General features: G+C 31.6%; 1 protein-coding gene across 2 annotated transcripts in view; it reads left to right on the forward strand.

Moving 5' to 3' along the window:
* The window catches only part of LOC129312201 (uncharacterized), a 27,918-nt gene extending 7,643 nt beyond the window's left edge, over positions 1–20,275 (forward strand). Inside the window, exons 2-5 of one of the 2 annotated variants that reach the window (XR_008593462.1) lie at positions 15,669–16,144; positions 16,496–16,963; positions 18,636–18,850; positions 20,025–20,275. Coding sequence is in view for 1 of the 2 variants with exons in the window: in XM_054954829.1 (XP_054810804.1) it covers positions 15,733–16,144; positions 16,496–16,911 (828 nt within the window). In the remaining variant the exon portion in view is untranslated. Of the gene's footprint in view, positions 1–15,668; positions 16,145–16,495; positions 17,139–18,635; positions 18,851–20,024 lie in introns of those variants that run through there. The other variant, XM_054954829.1, reaches the window with a different exon arrangement.
* The last annotated feature ends 339 nt before the right edge of the window (positions 20,276–20,614 follow it).

Consider the following 20,614-nt stretch of genomic DNA (forward strand, 5'->3'; position numbering starts at 1 on the left):
TCTTTTTCTTTCCTTCACTTTCTAAAGGATTTGAATTTGTTTGTAACTATCTCCCTACTAGAGTCATCTAGCTACTCCAGTAGACTTTGATCAATTGTCTATGCATTCATTTGAGAAAACTTCTTTCAAAATCTATTAGGTAGCTTGTTGATTGATGGATTTAAATTTGGATTTTAGATTGGAAATCTTGCACTATAAATCTCAAATTTAAATCCAGTATTACAATTTATTACTGGGATACTTTAAAAAATTAAATGAAGAGAGAGATGAAGTGAGATTCGTAGAGGTTTCAAAATGAAATGCAAAGAGAAAAGAGGTTTGAAGTGATCAAAATGTCCAACACTATAAAAAAAAATAGCGAATTAGTGATGGAATAAATTTTTGTCACTAATCGGTCACAAAAATCCATCACTAATTCAATCACCAATTTGTTGATGGAATACATTCCATTGCTTAAAAAAAAGTCGTTATTCCATTGGTAAACTATCAGAAATAATTTTACCGATGGAATTTAGAGATGAAACATTCCATCACTAAAAATTTTGTCGCTATTAAACCATTAGAAATAATTTAGCGATAGAATTTTTTGATGAAAATATCTATTGCTAATTTTCAAGATATGGTATTCTCATTTTGTGGCAACATTTGTAATAGAAAATTCCGTCGCAAATCTTTCCATCATATTCCATCACTAACTCCGTTGCAAATTGTGTTTAAGTTTATTATATGATTTATAATATATATTTATATATAATTTATTATTTATTATGCTATAAATAAATAATTTAATAATTATAAGTTATTATTTAAATTATTTATATTAATAAAAAACTAATAATTAAATTATTATATTTAATTATTTTTATTTTTATAACATTACCTAAATATTTTTATATAAAAAATTAAATTTAAAAATAAATATTATGTATTATAAAAATTATAATATACTATATAGTGATAATAAACTGTTTGTTCAATTAATATAAGTTTTCTATCAAAGATAATTTTAAAAAATATAATATAATATAAATAATTATTATATAAAAATTTAATTTAACATATTGATAAATAAAAATAATGTTAGATAAATAACTATAGTTAAATAATATATTTATTGATATATATATATATATATATTTGCCTGGGTAGTTAAATATTATATATTTAATTTATTAATGAAAGAATAAAGATCTCTTTTAGCTTAACTGGCAACAAAGTTGGATACAAACGGCCTCATGAAAGTGTGAGGTTATGGCTTCGAACTTGGCCAAGGCACATTTGAAGCTATTTGAAGTTAATATATGACTTAAAGGTGACATGGCAGGGATGTAGTGATGTGGAGACGACCTTGCAGGACATGATGATAAGGTAGTGGTGACATAGTAGTGAGGTTACACTAGCTCCTAGGTGACATGGCAATGATAATTTTTATGAAAATTTCATTTATGATAGATTAATGTAAAAATGCATTCCATCACAAATTAGAATAGCTTATCTTTGTTTCGTGACACAAATTTTTCATCACTAATTCCATCACTAATTAGTGACAAAATTTTAAATTCCATCACTAATGAATTGGTGACAGTATTTTTACCGACAAACTTATTTTATCACTAATTCACTATTTTTTTTGTGTGAAATGACGAGGGGGGTAGAGGGTAGAGGGAAATTTGAAATTATAAAGGAATTATAATTGAAAAGGATTTGGATTGAATCAAATTTAATTCATAAATTTTTGTGTATCCAAATAAGAGATTTGGTTCGAAACCCAAATTCTATTAATTCAAACACACCATTATAGTATTTTACTAGATCTATAAAGCAACTACTCTCTAGCACCTCAATCTTTTCCAACATAACTTAACAAAATAATCATATGGTAATAAAAGGCAACCCACTAAATTAATAATTCTGGTATATAAGCTTTAAACTAGTTTCATCAAATATAATCATGATATAAAAGATAGCATAAAGGTGTATTTTTGCCATTAAAGTATGTTTCAAGGAGCACCTAGCACCCTAATGTTTTTGTTGGGGCAATTTTGCCTTAAACTTAAAACTAAGTATTTTTCCCTTTTCGTCAAAATTTTCTAACAGTCAATGTTTGAGGTTAACATTAAAATATTGATGGAAAGAGCAAAAATATTCTATTTTAATAAACTTTAAGGACAAAATTATTCTAGTAAAAAGTTAGGATGCTAGGGTACTCTTTGAAAAATACTTTAAGGACAAAAATGCACCTTAACCTTAAAAGATAAAACCATAATAGGAAAGATATCTCAGCTATAAAAATTGAACATATAACTTTGAAATCAACTAAATAATCCTACCTTAGTATAAAGAGTTTACCATAATAAATATAATTGAACTGTGATAGCAATCTATATCCACAACCATATAGACTAGAGCATAACGAGATCCTTAGACATGCATGTCTTACAAGCCCAAAACCAACTCAATCCAAACACAATTCAAAAAATAAGACTATATTCAACTCAATCATTAAGCAACTTCAAAGAATCAATCGTGCAAAAGGTTCAATAGCCTCAGGCTAACAACCACTCCCAACAATAAGTTATACAAAACTTAATGAAAAAGTATTCAAAGTGCCATGAGCCTTAAAATGGACATACAAAAAATAAATAAAAGCACTTGAGTGGTATTATAGAATCGCTAAAGCATCAAGTTTCTACTTGCTTCTCCTTGCCTCCATTTGACTCCTTGCCTGAAAAATCTTAAAAAATTCAACATAATGATATACTAGGTCTACAATTCAATTTACACAAAAATACAAGGTTGGTTTATAGTAAGTTAAGTAGTATAAATTCAATAATACATCTCAAACTTTAAATCAAAAACTTGTAAAATCATATATATAACGACCCTCATTTATATCTTCCTTATTATCTCTGACCAAATCTATGGGCTATCATAGCTAAACAGGATTCGTCCAACTAACTAGACTTCTCTATGCTCACTAATGGTGAGATCGATGTAGCTTGGCTAAAAGCATAGAGCTCACCACTAGTTTATGAATTCCCTCCCTTTAACACTCTGTAAAAGGTGTCATGCATATCTTTCATGGGCTAACTCCAATCCAAGCCAAAGGATGAAGAGATAGTAAGGACCCTTAGAATGGCCTACCATAGTGTGTCTAGTGGTGGGATCCCATGATTAGATAATTAATCTCATACATATAAACTCCTGATAGTCTCACCCAACAATATAATATCAACCAATCATGTTTCAATTCACATTCAATTTGCATTCTCAAAGATAGCATATTATTGCAGAATAATATATATATATATATATATTTTTCACAACCCAAAACCTCAATTCTTTAATGCATAACATTTCCTACTAAATAAGTCAATATACAAAATTACAACTAATCCCAATCTTGGCTATTACACACAGTAATATATATATACACACACATACATATTTTGTTACACAGTACATGCCAAAAACATTAAAACTGAACAATCAATTATACAAGATAAATTATTTATGGTTATCTCTCACTAAGCTATGCAAATCAATTTGTGGTCTTCACTCTACATGATCCATAACCTCACAAAACACCAATTCAAACCTCTATTCATCTAGAATTCCCATTCTCACAACTGGGTCTTACTCTACAAAATCCATAAATCCATCAAAAAGATTTTTCATTTTGATTAATCATCCTAGCTAAAACCTAAAAACAAATTATGTGTCACTAGAACTAATTGCAATACATATAAAGCCTCAACAAATTCAAAACCAAGCCATACTCTCAACTATAAAAACTTAAACCCCAATTCACATGAAGAACAATGTAGATCTAAGGCCATAGATACTATTAGAGTTATTGGGAGCTTAAAATTAAGCCATAGGTTGCTAAGAACTAAAAGCATGCTACCTCTTGTCTCTCTCTTTCAATCAACTAAAGGCATTAATTAACACAAAATTTAGTGGGAGAAGAAGAAGGACATCTACAGTCATGGTGATAATGGCCAGAGGGAAATAGAAACAGGGGGGAGAGAGAGAGAGAGAGTTCACAAAATTCATCCATATATACCTTCCACAATTGCCCTACCACTTCATATATCTAAATTCTTTCAATTAAGCCCTTAACTCTTAAGCCCATTAATAACCTTTAGCCCATCAACTATTTTCTTAAAACCTAGTCCATAATTTTTTTTCAAGCCCATTCGTGACATACCTTCCCTATAAAATGGACCTTATCCTCAAGGTCCAAATATAAAAATATTCCCTTGAAAAAAATTGAAGTTGCATTCCTTGGTAGATCAAGACCATTCCAAGAGACCCAAGAAACTTGGTGATGAATGCATAATTGTGATGCATCTTTAACAAGTTCAAAAAAACAACTCAATGAAATATTGTACAAATTCATCTTGATTTTTTTCTTCAATTTGAATGCCACTCCACGCAATTTGGCTTGGGTTTTGCCTATTCTTGCGAAGGATTTTAGCTAATAATACTTTCTCTACCCTTGTTCCTTTTTCAAATGCTTTTAAAATAAACATCTTCAACATTCCCTCTGTGTTGTTGAAAAACACCTGTTCTCGCTCTTGAAAACTACTATTTCTACATCTTTTCTTCTCTTCTCCAATTCACTGCTCTCTCTTTCTTCAATCAGTTCATTACTTCTTTGGTCGATAATCTCATGTTCCTTAGTAAATAACTCCTCTCTTAAATGGTGAGCCTCTTACAATAATTTCAAAAATCAAATTTTGATCTACCCAAGTCATGTTTATGATGTCCATGTGACACCTAGGAGTTTTAACTACATCTTGGTTCATGCTCTTGATGGTAGTCTATCCTATTTGCAATAGGCATACCTTCCCAAATCAAAAACAAAATTGGAAAATTCAAATCCAATGCAGCAATGTCCCAGCTTAGTAAGTAATAGAGACGTCTTAGCAAAAACATTGAAGCATCAATTTTCTTTGTAAGTTTCTAGGGTCAAAAACAAACTAAACAAGCCAATAATCATATACCCATGATGTCCTATGGATCTGAAAATTGAAGCATAAAGAGGGATGAGCAAAATAAAACTTATTTATATCCAAAATCACTACCCGATAAGATCCAGCCTCTTACAACTTGAACTAGTGGTGGTTAAAGCATCATACAAATTAGGTTAGGATTTCATAAACCCAGCTTATATATTCATAGAAGCCTTCCAAACTTATTCTACTAGGTGGAAGAGCAAGACAAGTAAGGTCATTTTATAATGCATTTGTAGTCTTCCTTAGCAACTCTTGAGATAGAGATTAAGCTGTACATGTCTTCACTAGGCTCTATTCCCAAAATATAAGAGAGTGACCATGTTTGAAACCTAATAAATGTAAAATAAATTTTAGTGCATCCATTGAATAAACACTAAAAAGAAGAGACAGTATTTAACGGTGTCAACCCCTCCTCTCTAGCAATGTTTCAGATAAGTTGATTTATCACCAATGATGTCACTATAAATTACAATTCGAATCTTCTCTATTGTAGAATTGAACATAATGGATGCCAGTGACTTAGCTTTGATGAAATCATCATCTAACACATTAGGGTGATTGTAAAAGGCAGTGAACAAAAGTAAGCCAGAATAATTATAATGAAGGAGGGAAACAATAGATCTAGCAGCGCCATTTAAAAAGCTAGGGGTGAACTTATTTATAAGATATCCTCTTAAATAAATCCTATACTCATTTAGTTCTCAAAGATCCTTAAACTAAACCATTTGTGCTTGCAGAATGCATTTCATAATTAAGAAGATTCAAAGAAAATACCTGGATCAAATGTGATGCAATACATCAAGTCATAGAGTACTCTTTTACTAGCATGTGTCAAAAACTAGCTTCAATAAATTGATTCAAAAGTTAAGGAAGCAACTTGTATGAAACACAAAATAGCAAATACGACAATGTAGTATTAGCTGAGCGCTTACTCTTGATATCCTAACCTCTAATCATAATAGTGGTCAAAACCTTGCTCTATTGATTGGCTCACATTAGCAATGCCTTCTGGAATTGGATAGAGCTCTTAGCCAATGGGTGATTGTAAATGAGTGGAGCGGGAAACCAGAGGAAATCCATCCTTGAGGCTCATCCATACTTTTATCAAAACTCCTCAATCAAAGGAATCATCGCTGGTGATTGGCAACTCTGTATTGGAGAGAAATGAGATGAATCATGCTTCTATAATGACTTCTTCTTCAATACAAGTTGTACATGTTTAAAATCATGGTAGAATCCAAACGCGAGATTGACAATTCATCTACAAATTTAGGGTTTGATTGCAGGATGATCTGAGGAGACGACAATTGTGAAGGGCTTGAGTGTGGATTCTTGATAGATAGAGGTTCATCTACTAATCTAAATTGTTCATTGAAAGTCGTAATCCTGGCTATAAGTTAGTCAATGTGAGAAGTATCCTTTTATGGCAATAAGGTAACATCCATTCTATTAAGGAATCATTGATATTGCCCCATAAAAGTCATTTCTCTCAATAAAATCACTAATTGTCATAATTACCAAACCAGATAGCCAAAGGGTGTGCAGAAAATACTAGGGGAAACTTATATTTAAAAAGTGATACAAGCTTAAGGCAATAGATAAACTCGAATAGAGCCAATTACAATCAACTAAAGGCATTAATAATAGAAAATCAGTAGGAGGAGAAGAAGAAGGACATCCACAGTCACAGTGATGATGGCCAGAAGGAAGAAAAAATGGCATAGAAACACAAAATTCATCCACACCTTCCACAATTTCCCACCACTTCATATATCCAACTTCTTTCAATTAAGTCATTAACTCTTGAGCCCATTAATAACTTCTAGCCCATCAATTGATTTCTTAAAACTAGTCCATATATTTTGTCAAGCCTGTTCGTGATAATTGACTAGGCTTATTATAATTGGACCTGTAACTACCTTTGATACTGGACAAGCACATTATTTTCATGTCCAACAATGGGGGTGTGTTGAAGGGGTGAGTTCTCCTATTGAAATCTATTTGTAGACAAATGTTTGCACATAACATGTCATGTCTATGGCCATATGTCATTCGAGAGTTTAGACTAACCCTTTGTTAGTCTTTATGGCCAAACATAACCTTACTTGTCATGTCTTTTGCTGAATTCTGCCCTAGATAACCTCCTCCCTTTCTTTCATAATCTATGGACTAGCACACCTCAGTTTACTCTTCTAACCTAATATTTAACTAAATTAATTATTACCTCCTAAAGATAAATGTATTGTTTGGTTGGAGGGGAGAATTTTAATGGAAGGGGGAAGTGAGGGAAGGGGAGGGGGAGGAAGCCCCCTAATTTTAGGGGGAGGAGGTTTTGGAGGGAGGGGAGGAAAATTTTATTACGAAAGAGCCCCTCCCCTTGTTTGGATTAATTTTCCCTTCCCTCTCCCAAACACTAAGTAAAAAAATCTTAAGATGTTACGCTATTCTTAGCCACTCTCTTGCTACTAGATAAGGTCATTTTCCAATTTGTCTTACCTCAACTGTTCTTTCTCTTGGAAGACCAATTTCCTACTCTTTTGGGAAACTTGTAGCCATGAATTCTATTTCTAGGAGTTAAGAGTGCATTTACTAAGTCCACAACAATCAACTATTTCTAGGTTCTTAAGAAAATTTGTAATTTCCTACCATGATCACATTCATCAAGTTTGTCATTCCTAAAATTTCATTTCAAATATAGTTTTGTCTCTAAAATATTTTGTTATTCTATTTATCATTCAAGACGATTCTAGGTGTACGGCTAGCCCAAAGCAAAGTAAAAATTAAATTACTCAAATAGACCTTTATACCTCAAATTCCTTTAAATAAAATCTAGGAAATAACCTTATTTAAATATATTTATTTAATACCTTGAATACTCTTTGAGGCCTATATGCTTCTTATTACACTTTATTAACCACACTGTCACTTATACTGAATAAGAGATTCTCACTGTTGCCTTTCTTATGTCAAGTACTAGAATATCCCAAAGGTAACTACATGTCCTTAAACATTAATTATATATCCTTAAGGTCTTCTTCACCATTCCTTTAGATCTAACTCTTATGGCCCATTTGGTACCATGGAATTAGAGTGAGAGAACTGGAAGTGGAAGTGGAATCAGTAATTTTGTGTGTTTATTACAATGAAAGCCAATTCTCTAGAGAACTCACTTCCATCAAAAATGACTGAAGTGGGTTCCATGTCTCTATTGGGACCCCTTTGCCTTTACCTTTCATTCTCCTCTGTCTCCCATGACATCTGCCGACTGATCGCTGCACCCCACCAACCCCCACTTGCCATGACATTCCTCCACCAGTGACGGAGATGGCAACTCTCTACTAGTGACAGCGATGGCAAATTTCTACTAGTGGTGATGATGATTCACCGCCACCAGCATCAATAGACCATAACGATTCTCATCTCTTCTAACAGTTCCCACTTGCGATGGGCAGTGACTCACTGCCAGCAACATCAAGGACCACGATGATTCTCGTCTCCCCAACAATTCCCTACTAGCAGCATTAAGTGACCACCAATAATGATTCTTCCCTATCAACAATAGCAATACACCCCTCTATATTTACTGTCATCATTACTATTGTTGCTTCTCTCTCTCTCTCTCTTACGATCACCATCATCTCCTTCAATCTTTTGCTTCGTTCATTTTTCTTTTCTAAGCTTTTGTTGTCTATTTTGTTTTCTCTCACATTCGATTGTGATGGTTAGGAAACTGTTGAAATTGATTTCTAACTTTGCTTTGTGCTCTTGATTTCTGCATTATTACTCTATCCATTTAAATATGATTTGCTTGATTTTTGGACAATTCTCGGTGATGGTAGGGGGTGGTAGGTCGATGGTTCAGAGATCTAGTAGAGTAGAGGGTAGTTCTGAAATCTAGTGAGTCAATTCTTTTTTTTTTTTTTGTTTCATGGGTATTTTAGTCTTTTTAAAATATAAATATAATATTAAAATTTTATCCCAATTCCACTAGCATACCAAACATGCTTTTAAACCTCACTTCCACTTTCACTTCTACTTCCATTTGTACTTCCATTTCCATCAAAAACTCTTCCTTCATACCAAACGAGGCATTATTTCTAACCAGGTCTAGCTCTTTGGACCCATTTACTAGAGTATAATTTCTGCTGTACTTTATGACCTTGCCTCATTGTATACTTATACAATACAATGCACAACTAGGACTCATCTTGTAAGCCAAAAAAATGACCAAAATCATTAGAGACATTAACTCAAACTTATAAGGCCACTTATGCAAACCATCTCATTGCAATCCCATAGTTGAGTATTAGGTCTTAAATTGACTTTGCTCGAATCCAATGCTTTGATGCGAAAAATGTAACATTTCACTATAAGAACCTTAATCTAGTAATGGAAAGCTATCTTAGATTTCAATTAGAACCACATAAAGACAAGAAATAAATATAAAAAGGCAAGAATTTCGTATTAGGACCATGCATGGATGTGACTTAATTAAAAATTAGGACCCAATAAATCTAAAAATACACTGCAAGCTGTTAGGACTTAAATGAAAATAATTTTGCAAGACAAATGATAAAAATGCCCATAATAGAAACAAAGAAATAGAATGTGAATCACTACTTGACATGACTTGTTAAATTCCTTACATTGCTCACTAAATTTGTAACATTATTTGTGAATTTATCAGGCCACAATTAAATCTAGAACTTGTTAAATTGTTACTTGTTAAAATGTTATATTACTTGCTAATTCCCTTACGTTACTTGATAAGTTCAAAACGTTTTTTTGTTAATTATTTAACTTAAATACATTATGACTTGTTAAATTGTTAACTTTACTTGTAAAATCCATTATGTTACTTGGCACTACAAGTAACATTTTAAAGGATTTACATTACATGTTAAATTGTTAACTTATCTTGTAAAATTCACTACATATTTAGAAAGTAATGTAAGCTATTTAACATGTCATGTTACGTATTTAATAAGTCATGTCAATTAAGCTGTGATTCACATTCTCATTGTTCATTTCTATGAAAGGAACTTTAATCATTTTCTGTAAAAAATTATTTTTAATTCAGTCTCAACAGCCTGTAATGTATTTTCAAATTTATTTGGTTTTGAATTTTAATTAAGTCACATGCATAGTCCTAACATGAAATCCTCCCTGAAAAAAATCTTGGAAATATAGTTTTTGGGGGGTTAATGTTCATTCCATGATTTTTAGACTTTTAAGTCAACTTTAAAAAATTATATTGAGCAAGTTATTGTCTCAATTTAAACTCTAAAAATCCTTTATGACGAAAAATGATTAATAGAACTTTGATCGTGGCAAATCATATTGTTTATTCCGAGAATAAAACTGCTCTATTTTGCCCTCACCGGTTTCCAGATTACTTACCCTAAATTTGAAAATTCACATCTTGAGCCACACTAAACCAAATGAGATTATCTTCGTCTTTTTGAAAGTTATCGAAGTCCTCCATCATTGGGGGGAAAAAATTACGATACCTGGCTTATCTGCTCAAATGGATACTTTTATTTAAAGTATGCCTAATGGATACAGTTTATTTAATATTAAAAGGTACCTTATCTGTCCAATATAATATATATGCTGGATCTAGATTCTATACACTAATTTGGAAAATTCATACCCCAAGTTATAGAGCTCCAATTAATCTCATATTGGGCTTTTTGTAAAGCTTATAAAGTCCTCTAAAAGGAAAAATCATTAAACAGAACGTTGGTTTGGCTCTGTTAGTACAGTTTATTAAATTAATGAGTCCTGCCATGCCTTTGTAGTGAACCAGTTCCAGATCATGTCAGTTTTCTTCTTAAATTCCCCACATTCTTGTTCTTGTTCTTTCATGCACTTGGATCTGGGTTGGATGACATTTGGAAGGGTGAGATTCTAAAGTTCCGACTCAAGCCATTTCCACGTGCAATAGTTCATTCAAATGACCATACAATTTCAAGTATAAAAAACATGCTTTGACTAGGGATGGTGTGTATTCTTCTTACAGTAATTCATGCTTAGCTTTTTAAAACATGAATATGGCACCATATTTACAGTAAGGAAAGAACATATTTAAGCATGCCTCAGCAAGGGAATTCATCAACCATGTCATTCACATGAATGATAATATGCACAAGCGAAAAAGGACATTATTGCTACCCTGAGGTCTTATAGTTTGTTTTTAAGTAGATTTTTCATCTTGGAGCTTCTGTCCAGTCCTTCCAATCGCGTGTACCTCCTCTCTAGATGTCCCTCTTATCCTCTCTAGATTCTAATATCATGGGAGTCTGGATCTTTGCGAGTAGAAGAAGTTTTACGAAGGGCACTGCTTTTGGGAGGCTAGGTTTTGTAGCCTAGGGGTAATTTGGCATAATTCTTCTTCTTTTCTCTTATGGCGTCTAAGGAGGTTTCAAATTCTATTTCCTATTTGCTTGTATATGGCTTGTTCACACAAGAAAAAAGGAGGGAAGAGCTTTAATCCAAAGTGATTATATAGCCCAAATGAAAAGAGGAGTGGCGGCAAGGTGTCAAATAACAGTTAGCCAAAATTATGTCAAATTTTGCTTCCTAACTTCATTGCATGGCACCTCCTGCTCAATGCCTCTTCTCCAAAATTCTATATACTTTCTCTCTTCGCTTATTAACTTACCTCTTCGGCCCAATTTGGATGGAAGAAGGAAATGGACTTGCTAAAACTTTGCTTAGCGTTAATGTGGAAATAAGGAAAGTTCCAGTGATGTTTAGACATATCACTCAATTAGTGCCACTTCATGCTTTGTCCTTCTCCAACTTGATTTCATGCAACCTAATGCCTTATAATCCTTCAATTTCTAGTTTGTATGACTGGTGGTAAGAAGTTTGTGTGCGAGACAATTGAGATTTTATTTTACTTGCTTCCTTCTTCATATCTCTTCCCATATTTCTTTGTTTTGTCTCTTTTTTTCCCTCTTCCCAACCAGCTAGGCCAATCAAATAAGGAGGAAGGGAGTAAACGGATAAATATATAATAAAGGAACGAAAAAATCGCATGAGCTTGGCGGTGACGGATGAGAATTTGACACCTAATATAATCTCATTCCATAGCTAGCTAATAGTGCCATATATTATTGCCATGCAGATTCAGAGCACTATTGCTTATTTGATTCGACGCCACATATTACAAATTTAATTACCACCAGGTCCATTTACTTATTTAAGTTTGACCCCATGTTAGTTGGAGAGAGAAATAATTGATATTTCACGCTATATGTCCTTTGGTTGAGCTACATCTCACAGTTGGAAGGCTTTGGGGTATGCCAATTACATGGACTGCTCCTATTTGTGTTACTTATTAAGTAGTCCATATAGGTTTAGTTGAAGAAAATAAAGAGGTTATAGGAGGATTTAATTATTTATTTTTATATATAAATATCACTCAAGTTAATATCTCTCTTTTAAATTTTACTTAATTGTCTCTTAAACACTACTTTTATACTCTATAATTTATCTATGTGTTTACTGAGACTCCCATGATTTTTATGTTTTCCAAGAGGGGCTCGACAGGAGCCATGGGAAGGAGCTAGAGGCATAAAGATTTATTTTCAATAAAGCCCCTTCTAGTATCTTATGCTGACTTACTATTTTGTCATGACTATGTCATTTTGCATTTATTTTTGTTGCTCACCTGAACTTTGAAGCAGGTTAACTTGGACTGTCTGGACTTATAAGACATATTTATGAAATGTTCCTAAAGATTTACTTGCTGAAAGGGCGGTGACCTCTTTTTTATTAATAATTGACTATTGAAAATATATGGCATATGCCAGTTATTATGGTTTAGTTGTGGGCGGATTGTGCATAGTTATACACATAACATTGATATGGAATTTAATTTGTTGTAGTATGTAGGCGAAGGCTATTATTCTAGGTCAGATATGAAACTTGATGATGTGATGTGTAGGCAGAGCCTACGTATATGCTGGAATTGTGTGTTGGACTTGCACATGTACATAAAAACTTTGCATGACTGCTTGTGAATGTTTGTGTCCTTTCCTATTATAGTAGATGGTGGTGGATTTCTAGTAAAGTTATTTGTGTGATCTTATGGGAATGGCGTTGTCATGTTTTATTATGCATGGTAGGCCTATGTATGATAAGTTTAGGGCAAGACTTAGGTGCTTAATTAATCTTATATACTTAAGTTACATACTTTTATCCAATCAAATCAAAACAAGTAAATTTTAATATATTAATCATATTAATAACAAAAATTTATTATAGAATAAATAATCTATAAATGATACACATGTCTTAATTTAATTAAAAATAATAATCATAAGTATATAAGACTAAGTATATAATTAAGCTTTTCCCATAAATATAACTCTCGTATACCATAATAAAGTCTATGTAAGAAAGGGGAAAACTTACATACTTAGATTTTTATATTTAATATGACTATTTCCAATTAAATCAAGATATGTGTATCTTTTATGGATTATTTATGCTATAATAAATTCTTGTTATTTATTTAGTTAATAAATTATTATCCACTTGTAATGATTTGATTGGATAAAAATATATTAAGTATATAGGGCTAAGTACATAAGTCTTACAAATTGGTAGCTAGTCATTTAATCAAAAAAGCAAGACATGTGGATCATTTAATTACACTACCATAATACTAAAGAAAAGGGTAAGACTTATGTACTAAACTTTATATACTTAATAAATCACGACAAGTAGATCTTATTGTGTTGATAAAATTAATAACAAAAATGTATTTTAAAATAAATAATCTATGAAAGATCTTCATGTTTTGCTTAAATGATTTTTTTTCTTTTTTACCATAGCGGTGTTTTAGGAAAGAAAGCTCAACTTTTTTTTATCATGGTAGTTCTAAATGTGGTTGATTTCATTTATTTCTATATACTGTGGTAGCTAGTCCCAGATATGTTATTTCCTTTAATTTCTATTAAGGAAGTTTTCTAATGTTAAATTTATGTTAAATTCTGTAATAGTATAGCTAATTGTTGGATGTTAGACGATTGGACGTTTCATTTGTCACCTTGATATTCTGTAGTATTTCAATATGATGTCTTAAGAATCTACATAAGACCTATTATTACCATGATTATGGCGTCCCTTAATCCACCTGACAACTGAGGGTATACCGTCACTTGTCTATTCGTAACATTTGCCGAGGGTTGTTAAGTCCCTACTTGATTATATGTATTCCTATTGATTTCTTTTTACATGATCTTAAGCATATATCATTAATCATCATCAATATACCCATGACGTCCTTAATAATTTGCCCTGCTTCATAACAAACAAGGCATGCATACTTAAACGGACAAATAAAGGGTAAACTGGTGGGACTTTACATTTAATATACTCATCTCATTATGCTTATTTTTTACATCTAGAAAAAATAGAATGCAGGCACGCATGCTTACACCTAGAAGCACACAGGTGTAATTGGGATGTTATAAAACTAGTTTTAGAATTTGAAGTTCAAAAATACTCTAGAACTTTGCATGATTGCTTGTGAATGTTTTGTGTTCCTTTCTTCTTGTGGTAGGCCAAGTGTGTGGGCTCTTTATTCCTATTCTACCCATAGTAGGTGTTGATGGATTTCTAGAAAAGTTATTTGTGTGATCTTATGGGAATAGTGTTGTCATGCATATTTTATTATGATTGGAAGGCCTTTATGATAAGTTTAATAGAGTCTATTTATAAAATTGGTAGCTAATTTCCTTAATACTATATATGGTATTAGTGTTATCATTGGTAGTTGTAAATGTGGTTGATTTCATTTCTTTCTATGCTGTGTTAGCTAGTCCCACGTACGTTATTTCCTTTTCTAACAAGGAAGTTTTCTAATGTTAAATTTATGTTAAATTCTTAGAACATTTCATTTGTCACCTTGTTTCTCTTTACTATTTCAATATATGATGCCTTCAGAATGTATTTAGGACTTATCACTACCATGATTAGGGTGACCCTAAATTCACCTAACAACTCATGCATCATTTGAATTATTGTTAACTTGAGTCCCTATACTTGATTATCCTGATTCCTATTGGTTTCTTTTACATGATCTTAAGCATAGTATTAAATCCTCACAATATATTCATTACGTCCTTATTTACCATCCTTCATAACAATTCATGCATACTTAAACGGCACAAATAAAAGGTAAACTTTTGGGACTTTACTTTTAAAATACTCATCTCCTATTATGCTTATTTTTTACATCTAGAAAAAATAGAATGCAGTTCATATATATATATATATATATATATATAAATGCATACTTACACCTAAAAGCACACAGGTGTAATTGGGAAACTAGCTCTAGAATTTGTAGTTCAAAAATACCCTAGAACTTCAGTCCAAAATTCAGTTAAGAAATGAAAACCATCGATCGAACCATAGATTCTTATCAATGATCATCATTGTGGTAATAAGTACAGGTATTGATCTTGGGATTGTTTTGTTTTGAAATCTAAATGCTGTGCTTTATGCCTTGTTGGATGTTCTTAATGTTTAGTTGTTCACGAGCTTCAATAGTTATGAAGAATTAGCTAGACGTACAGCTACTACTTACTAACAGTTAAGTAATTAATTGGACTTCTCACCTTCTGTCAGACTTCTGCCCCCGTCGAGGTTGGTAGGCACATTAGTGCAATAATTGTACCCAGCCAACAAAAGAATGGAATCCATAAGAGTTCTGGAGGTAAGCGGACACTCAGTACGACAGAAAACCGCCAGAAAGAACATGAAGATTCCAACGAGCAGAAACCACGCGGTAGCTTTTGGGCGAGCCTCACGGAAAGCAATACCAAGAGCTAGAAAAGGTATGGCGATCGAATCTAGAGTTGCGATTATCTCTCCCGCTGGGCTTCTGGGTAAACTAGAAGCAAACCCCATGCTCCCTGCCAGAGCTATGGCAGCACCGAGTGAAAACGATCCCAGTTTGTTGTCAATGACCTGCATAACTGAAAGCGAATTAGGGTTCTTTAAACAGAGGAGGAGAAGCTCCTTCACTGCAGCCCATCTTTCTTTAGCACGCTGCAGATTCATTGTTGTAATGGATGGTAATTTCAAGACCAGGAATGCTGCAGGTGAGCATATATGTTAGGATAGTCCTCTTTCGAATCAAGCAGCTAGGATATATGTCAATGTGGTCGGGTTAGTGTAATAATTCTAAATTTTAAATTAAATAATTATTTTTAAATTAATATTAAATTTAATTGTCAAAATTCTATAACAAGTGAAGAGTGATAGTTTAGTAAAATTTATGATAGTAATTTTTTTGAAGATTTAGAATTGAATTTTAATGAGCAAAAGTTTAATTTTATTTTATTTTAAATTATATAAAAAGTTTGTGTCCTTTCTCATCATTTTTTTATGTCCTTTCTTATAATTTTTCTTATTCCCTTTCTTGTAATTTGCCCAATTTCTCTGTTGTTCAGATTTTTTTTCTCCTCCGCCGTTCGAAATGCAGAGCATACGATTTATTTTCTTCTTTCTCTCTTCTTTCCTCTTCACCGACATCTTGCTCCTCTTCTCTCCTCACCGTCGGACTACTTTCCTTGCTGTCAATGTTCTTCTCTGCTCTGAACCTCGCTGTTTCTGCTCATCTCTTTGCCATTGTGAGTCCGCTGTAATTTCCACTGTTGCTTCACATTTCTATGTCTTTTTCTTTCCTTGGTGGTGGCGTGGTGTGCGTGGGTTCCGAATGGGAGTTCTCTTCTTTCTCTATACTTGCCATGGTTTGGGTTGCGTCGGACATCCTTCTTCCTCCTCCGTGTCCGATCTGCAACGTCTTCTTCTCCCTGTTTCTGTCATGGGCTTGTTGCTGACTGGAGCTGCTGTGCGAGAGGTATAGGTGAGGGGGCGATCCGAGCAAGCATAAATTGAAGATTAGGAAGTTCATTAAGGTAAGTAATTTTGCCTTAAGCATTCGTTTATTATAAAACAGGTGTGAGTTTCATGTGATGTTTTGTGTCGGAGTTTAATTTTTCACTGTATGAGGAGTGAGATTTGAGAAGCTGGAAAAATTTAAATATTGATAATGGATATTGACAAGAGATTTGAAGAGGAAGGGGCTTTGTAATATAGTGTGAATGGAGTTACTCATAAGGTATTTGTTAAAATGTGTAAAAGAGGAATTTGGTTGAAACGGAACATGCAAGCATATTACTTTTATGAAAAACTGAAACTTAGATTTAGATTGTGCAATCTCTATGTTGAAAACTTAGAAAGGTATAAATATTACTTAAATATATATAGTTATATATATATATATATTGTAGAGGAAAGCTTGGGCTACTATGTTGAATTTGACACATGCTTGAAAAGAAAGAATGATAAAGATTTTAGATTAATGTTGAGGCTAGTGGTTAGCTATGATGATATACGTTAATGATTAAGTTCAATGTTGTCTTGTACATGAAGTGAATGTTAAACTATTCTCTTTTAAAGTTTGTCATTCATTGAGAGTGGAAATGTATCTAGTGGGTTGTTGAAGCTTGATCACAAATAATTTAAAGAGTTTGCGCTAATGAATGTATTATTGGAGGAGATACTTGAAAAGGTATTTTTTTATAACTTCGTTAGGTCCCTCAAGAAGCATACATTAGCTTGGATATTACTCATTTGTGAATTTAAATTGAATATTGTAAAGAAATTTATCTATGTTATTGAGAGATTAATTAAATTCTTGAGAATTTACATTTGATAATTTATAAATTATTGTGTTGTCTTGTGATTTAATTTTGGGATGCATATTAGGTGTTAAATGTAATGTGTGATAAAAGAACTATAAAACAATTGAGTAAATATTATGCCTTTAGAATCAACATCTTTTATATTCTACAAAACTAATTGAGAATTGCATAGCCAATGAGTTATTGAAGTTATTATTATTGGATTTAAAGAAATTAGAAGAGATCATGGTTTGAAATGGTTGAATTAAGAATGAATAAGGTTTTGGAAAATCTTGTGGATATTTAAATAAAGCATGCATAGATGGAGCTGTAGCATAGGAAGTTTAATGTTATTAGCTTGTTAGTTTGTTTGATTAGGTAAATAGTGGCACTATCAAAATATAAATGAGAAACTTAGAAAGGAGCAAGATATAGAGGTATTTGAAAATGTGAAAGGTAAGTGGACAGTGTCCTAAATAATTTCTTGCAAAGTGTTTATAAAAATTTTTTATTTAAATTTTTATATTATTCCTTTATAAGTTATATAAATATTCCTGTTAATTCTATTTTTATTATTTATACAATTCTTCTTACTTACTTCATTCTTTTATTAATTGGTTCATTACAGAATTTACTTTATTATCATTAAGAATTATGCTATTATTAAAGAATATTTGAATTCAGTATATTATTATCTGATTATTTATTCTAAACATTTCTGTTGTTTAAATTTTATAATTTATATAACAGTGGTTAACATGGTGATTTGTGCATGGAGAAAAATTAAAAAAAATTGATAGCTGAATATTATATTTTAAAAGAAATTGTTTTAAATGAATGTTTTAATTACATGCACGTTTGATTTAATTAGGGGGACTAATTTTAAAATGTTGGATACTAGCAGCGGCTCCATTAGCCTTTGGTCTACCATGGTCTACCTAGCTAGTAAGGTGCTTATAGGAGGTACTAGGCTCATGCACAGGCCAACGCACATGAAACGGGGAGATGGATATTTATAAGCATCGTACTCACGCTTGTCTCATGGGCTTAGTGCTTGTGCTTGTTTCGTGGGCTTCTAGCAGCGCTTGATTATTTCTTGACTTTAAGCCTCGCTTGTTGGTAATTTACCTTCGTGGACTATCTGTCCATACTTATTAATCGTTCTGATCAAGTCATGCTACAAAAGAAATTTTGAAACTATATTTTTCTTTAACTTTGATCTTAGAAAGCAAACTACTATTTTTACTATATATGAATTTTATACTACCATTTATATATCCCAAGATGTGCAAGTATTTGTAAAAATAAAAAAAAGAAAGGAAATTTAATGTTTTAATAAATTTTTATTTGTATTTGTGTATTCATGGTTCGTATTATTTTTAATTAATTATTTTTGTATATTTATAATTGATTTATTGATTTTCTTTCCATTATTTCTTTCAATTTTAAATTGAGACGCTACTCACAAAAAAAAAATTTCTTTAATTTTAGATATTAATGTACCTCTTGCTGATTATAAAGAGACACCATTGCTTTTTGAAACTATGAAAGCATGCATTAGTTAGTTTTGATGTAAATATATCTTGTACTATGAAATATTAACTTAGCGCTCCATGTATATTATAATTAAATCCTAGTCTTATTTTATCATTATGAAATCTACTAGTGTGGAATTGAACTCCCTTTTTAGTTTGGTTAATAGGTTTTTGTTATTGTAAAAATTTTAAAGAGGTCCTTACTATAGAAAAAACTCTTTTAAAATTTTTATAGAATGATTAAAATTTTATAAATTTTAAATTTATATATAAATTATATTGTTATTTTAAATTAATTTTTTAATTATTTAACATTTATAATCTATGAGTCTATTTTATATTTTGTGTTTTTCGTATCTTAAATACAGGGGTGTGACACTTACCGTGACCGATACATGGAAGGATCTTGGTTTGATTTGACTGTGATTGATTATTTAATAAGCTCTTTAATAAAAAAAAAATAGTTATTCTACGTGCAAACTTTGACTTCGAGAAGCTTCACTCTTCTTCGACGTGACATGGAAGATATGACCTTTTTTTTATAATATTTATATTTTTCTTTTGAATAATTTATGTAATAGATACATAATTTCTTTTTTATAAAAGATCAATTATAGAACTAAAAAGAAAAAAGATAATAATATCATCCGATAGATGATAGGAGAAATAAAAACAAGTGGTAAAGAAGTAGCAACAGTAACCGAATTGAAATGAGAAAAAAGCTGGAAAATATCTTAACCAACAGTAGTTGTTTGCAGATCTCTGTGGAGCAGATTGGCAAAAGAATTCTTTCAAAAGAATGAAATTTCTAGTTCCTGCAATGTGTCTTCAACAGCAAGCAGAAGTCGATGCCAAGTTTCCACGATCTATTCGAGTAATCACTGCAAACCATTGTAGTACGGGCGCAGGGTCTCTCTTTTATCTTTTTTTCTCCATTCCCTTGATCTTAACCATCCAAATAAAGATACTAGTTGTAATCTAATATCATTATTACCAAAAAATTTATCCTAAAAAACTGTTTCGGTTCGAATGTAAAAAACCGGTTCTGGAATTTTTTTTATTAAAATAAACAGTGTTATTAAAATAAACTATTTAATTTAAAATTTTATTCTTGTGTTTCAAATTAAAATTATTATAATCATTATTTTTATCTTTATTGTATTATTTAACTATTAAAAATGGGAAATATTAATGTATACATAAATATATTATTTAAAATATTAAAAAAATATATATTATTTTTAAATTTAAAAAATATTCATATCAAAAAAATTAAAAACTGTTATAGTGAGTAAAACTAACTTTTACGTTTTTCAATCAATTTATAAATTTAAAAAACTGTTTCAGT

Source organism: Prosopis cineraria, unplaced genomic scaffold (assembly GCF_029017545.1).
Source record: "Prosopis cineraria cultivar Desert tree isolate PC_DT_omini unplaced genomic scaffold, ASM2901754v1 PC5, whole genome shotgun sequence".
NCBI lineage: Eukaryota > Viridiplantae > Streptophyta > Magnoliopsida > Fabales > Fabaceae > Prosopis > Prosopis cineraria.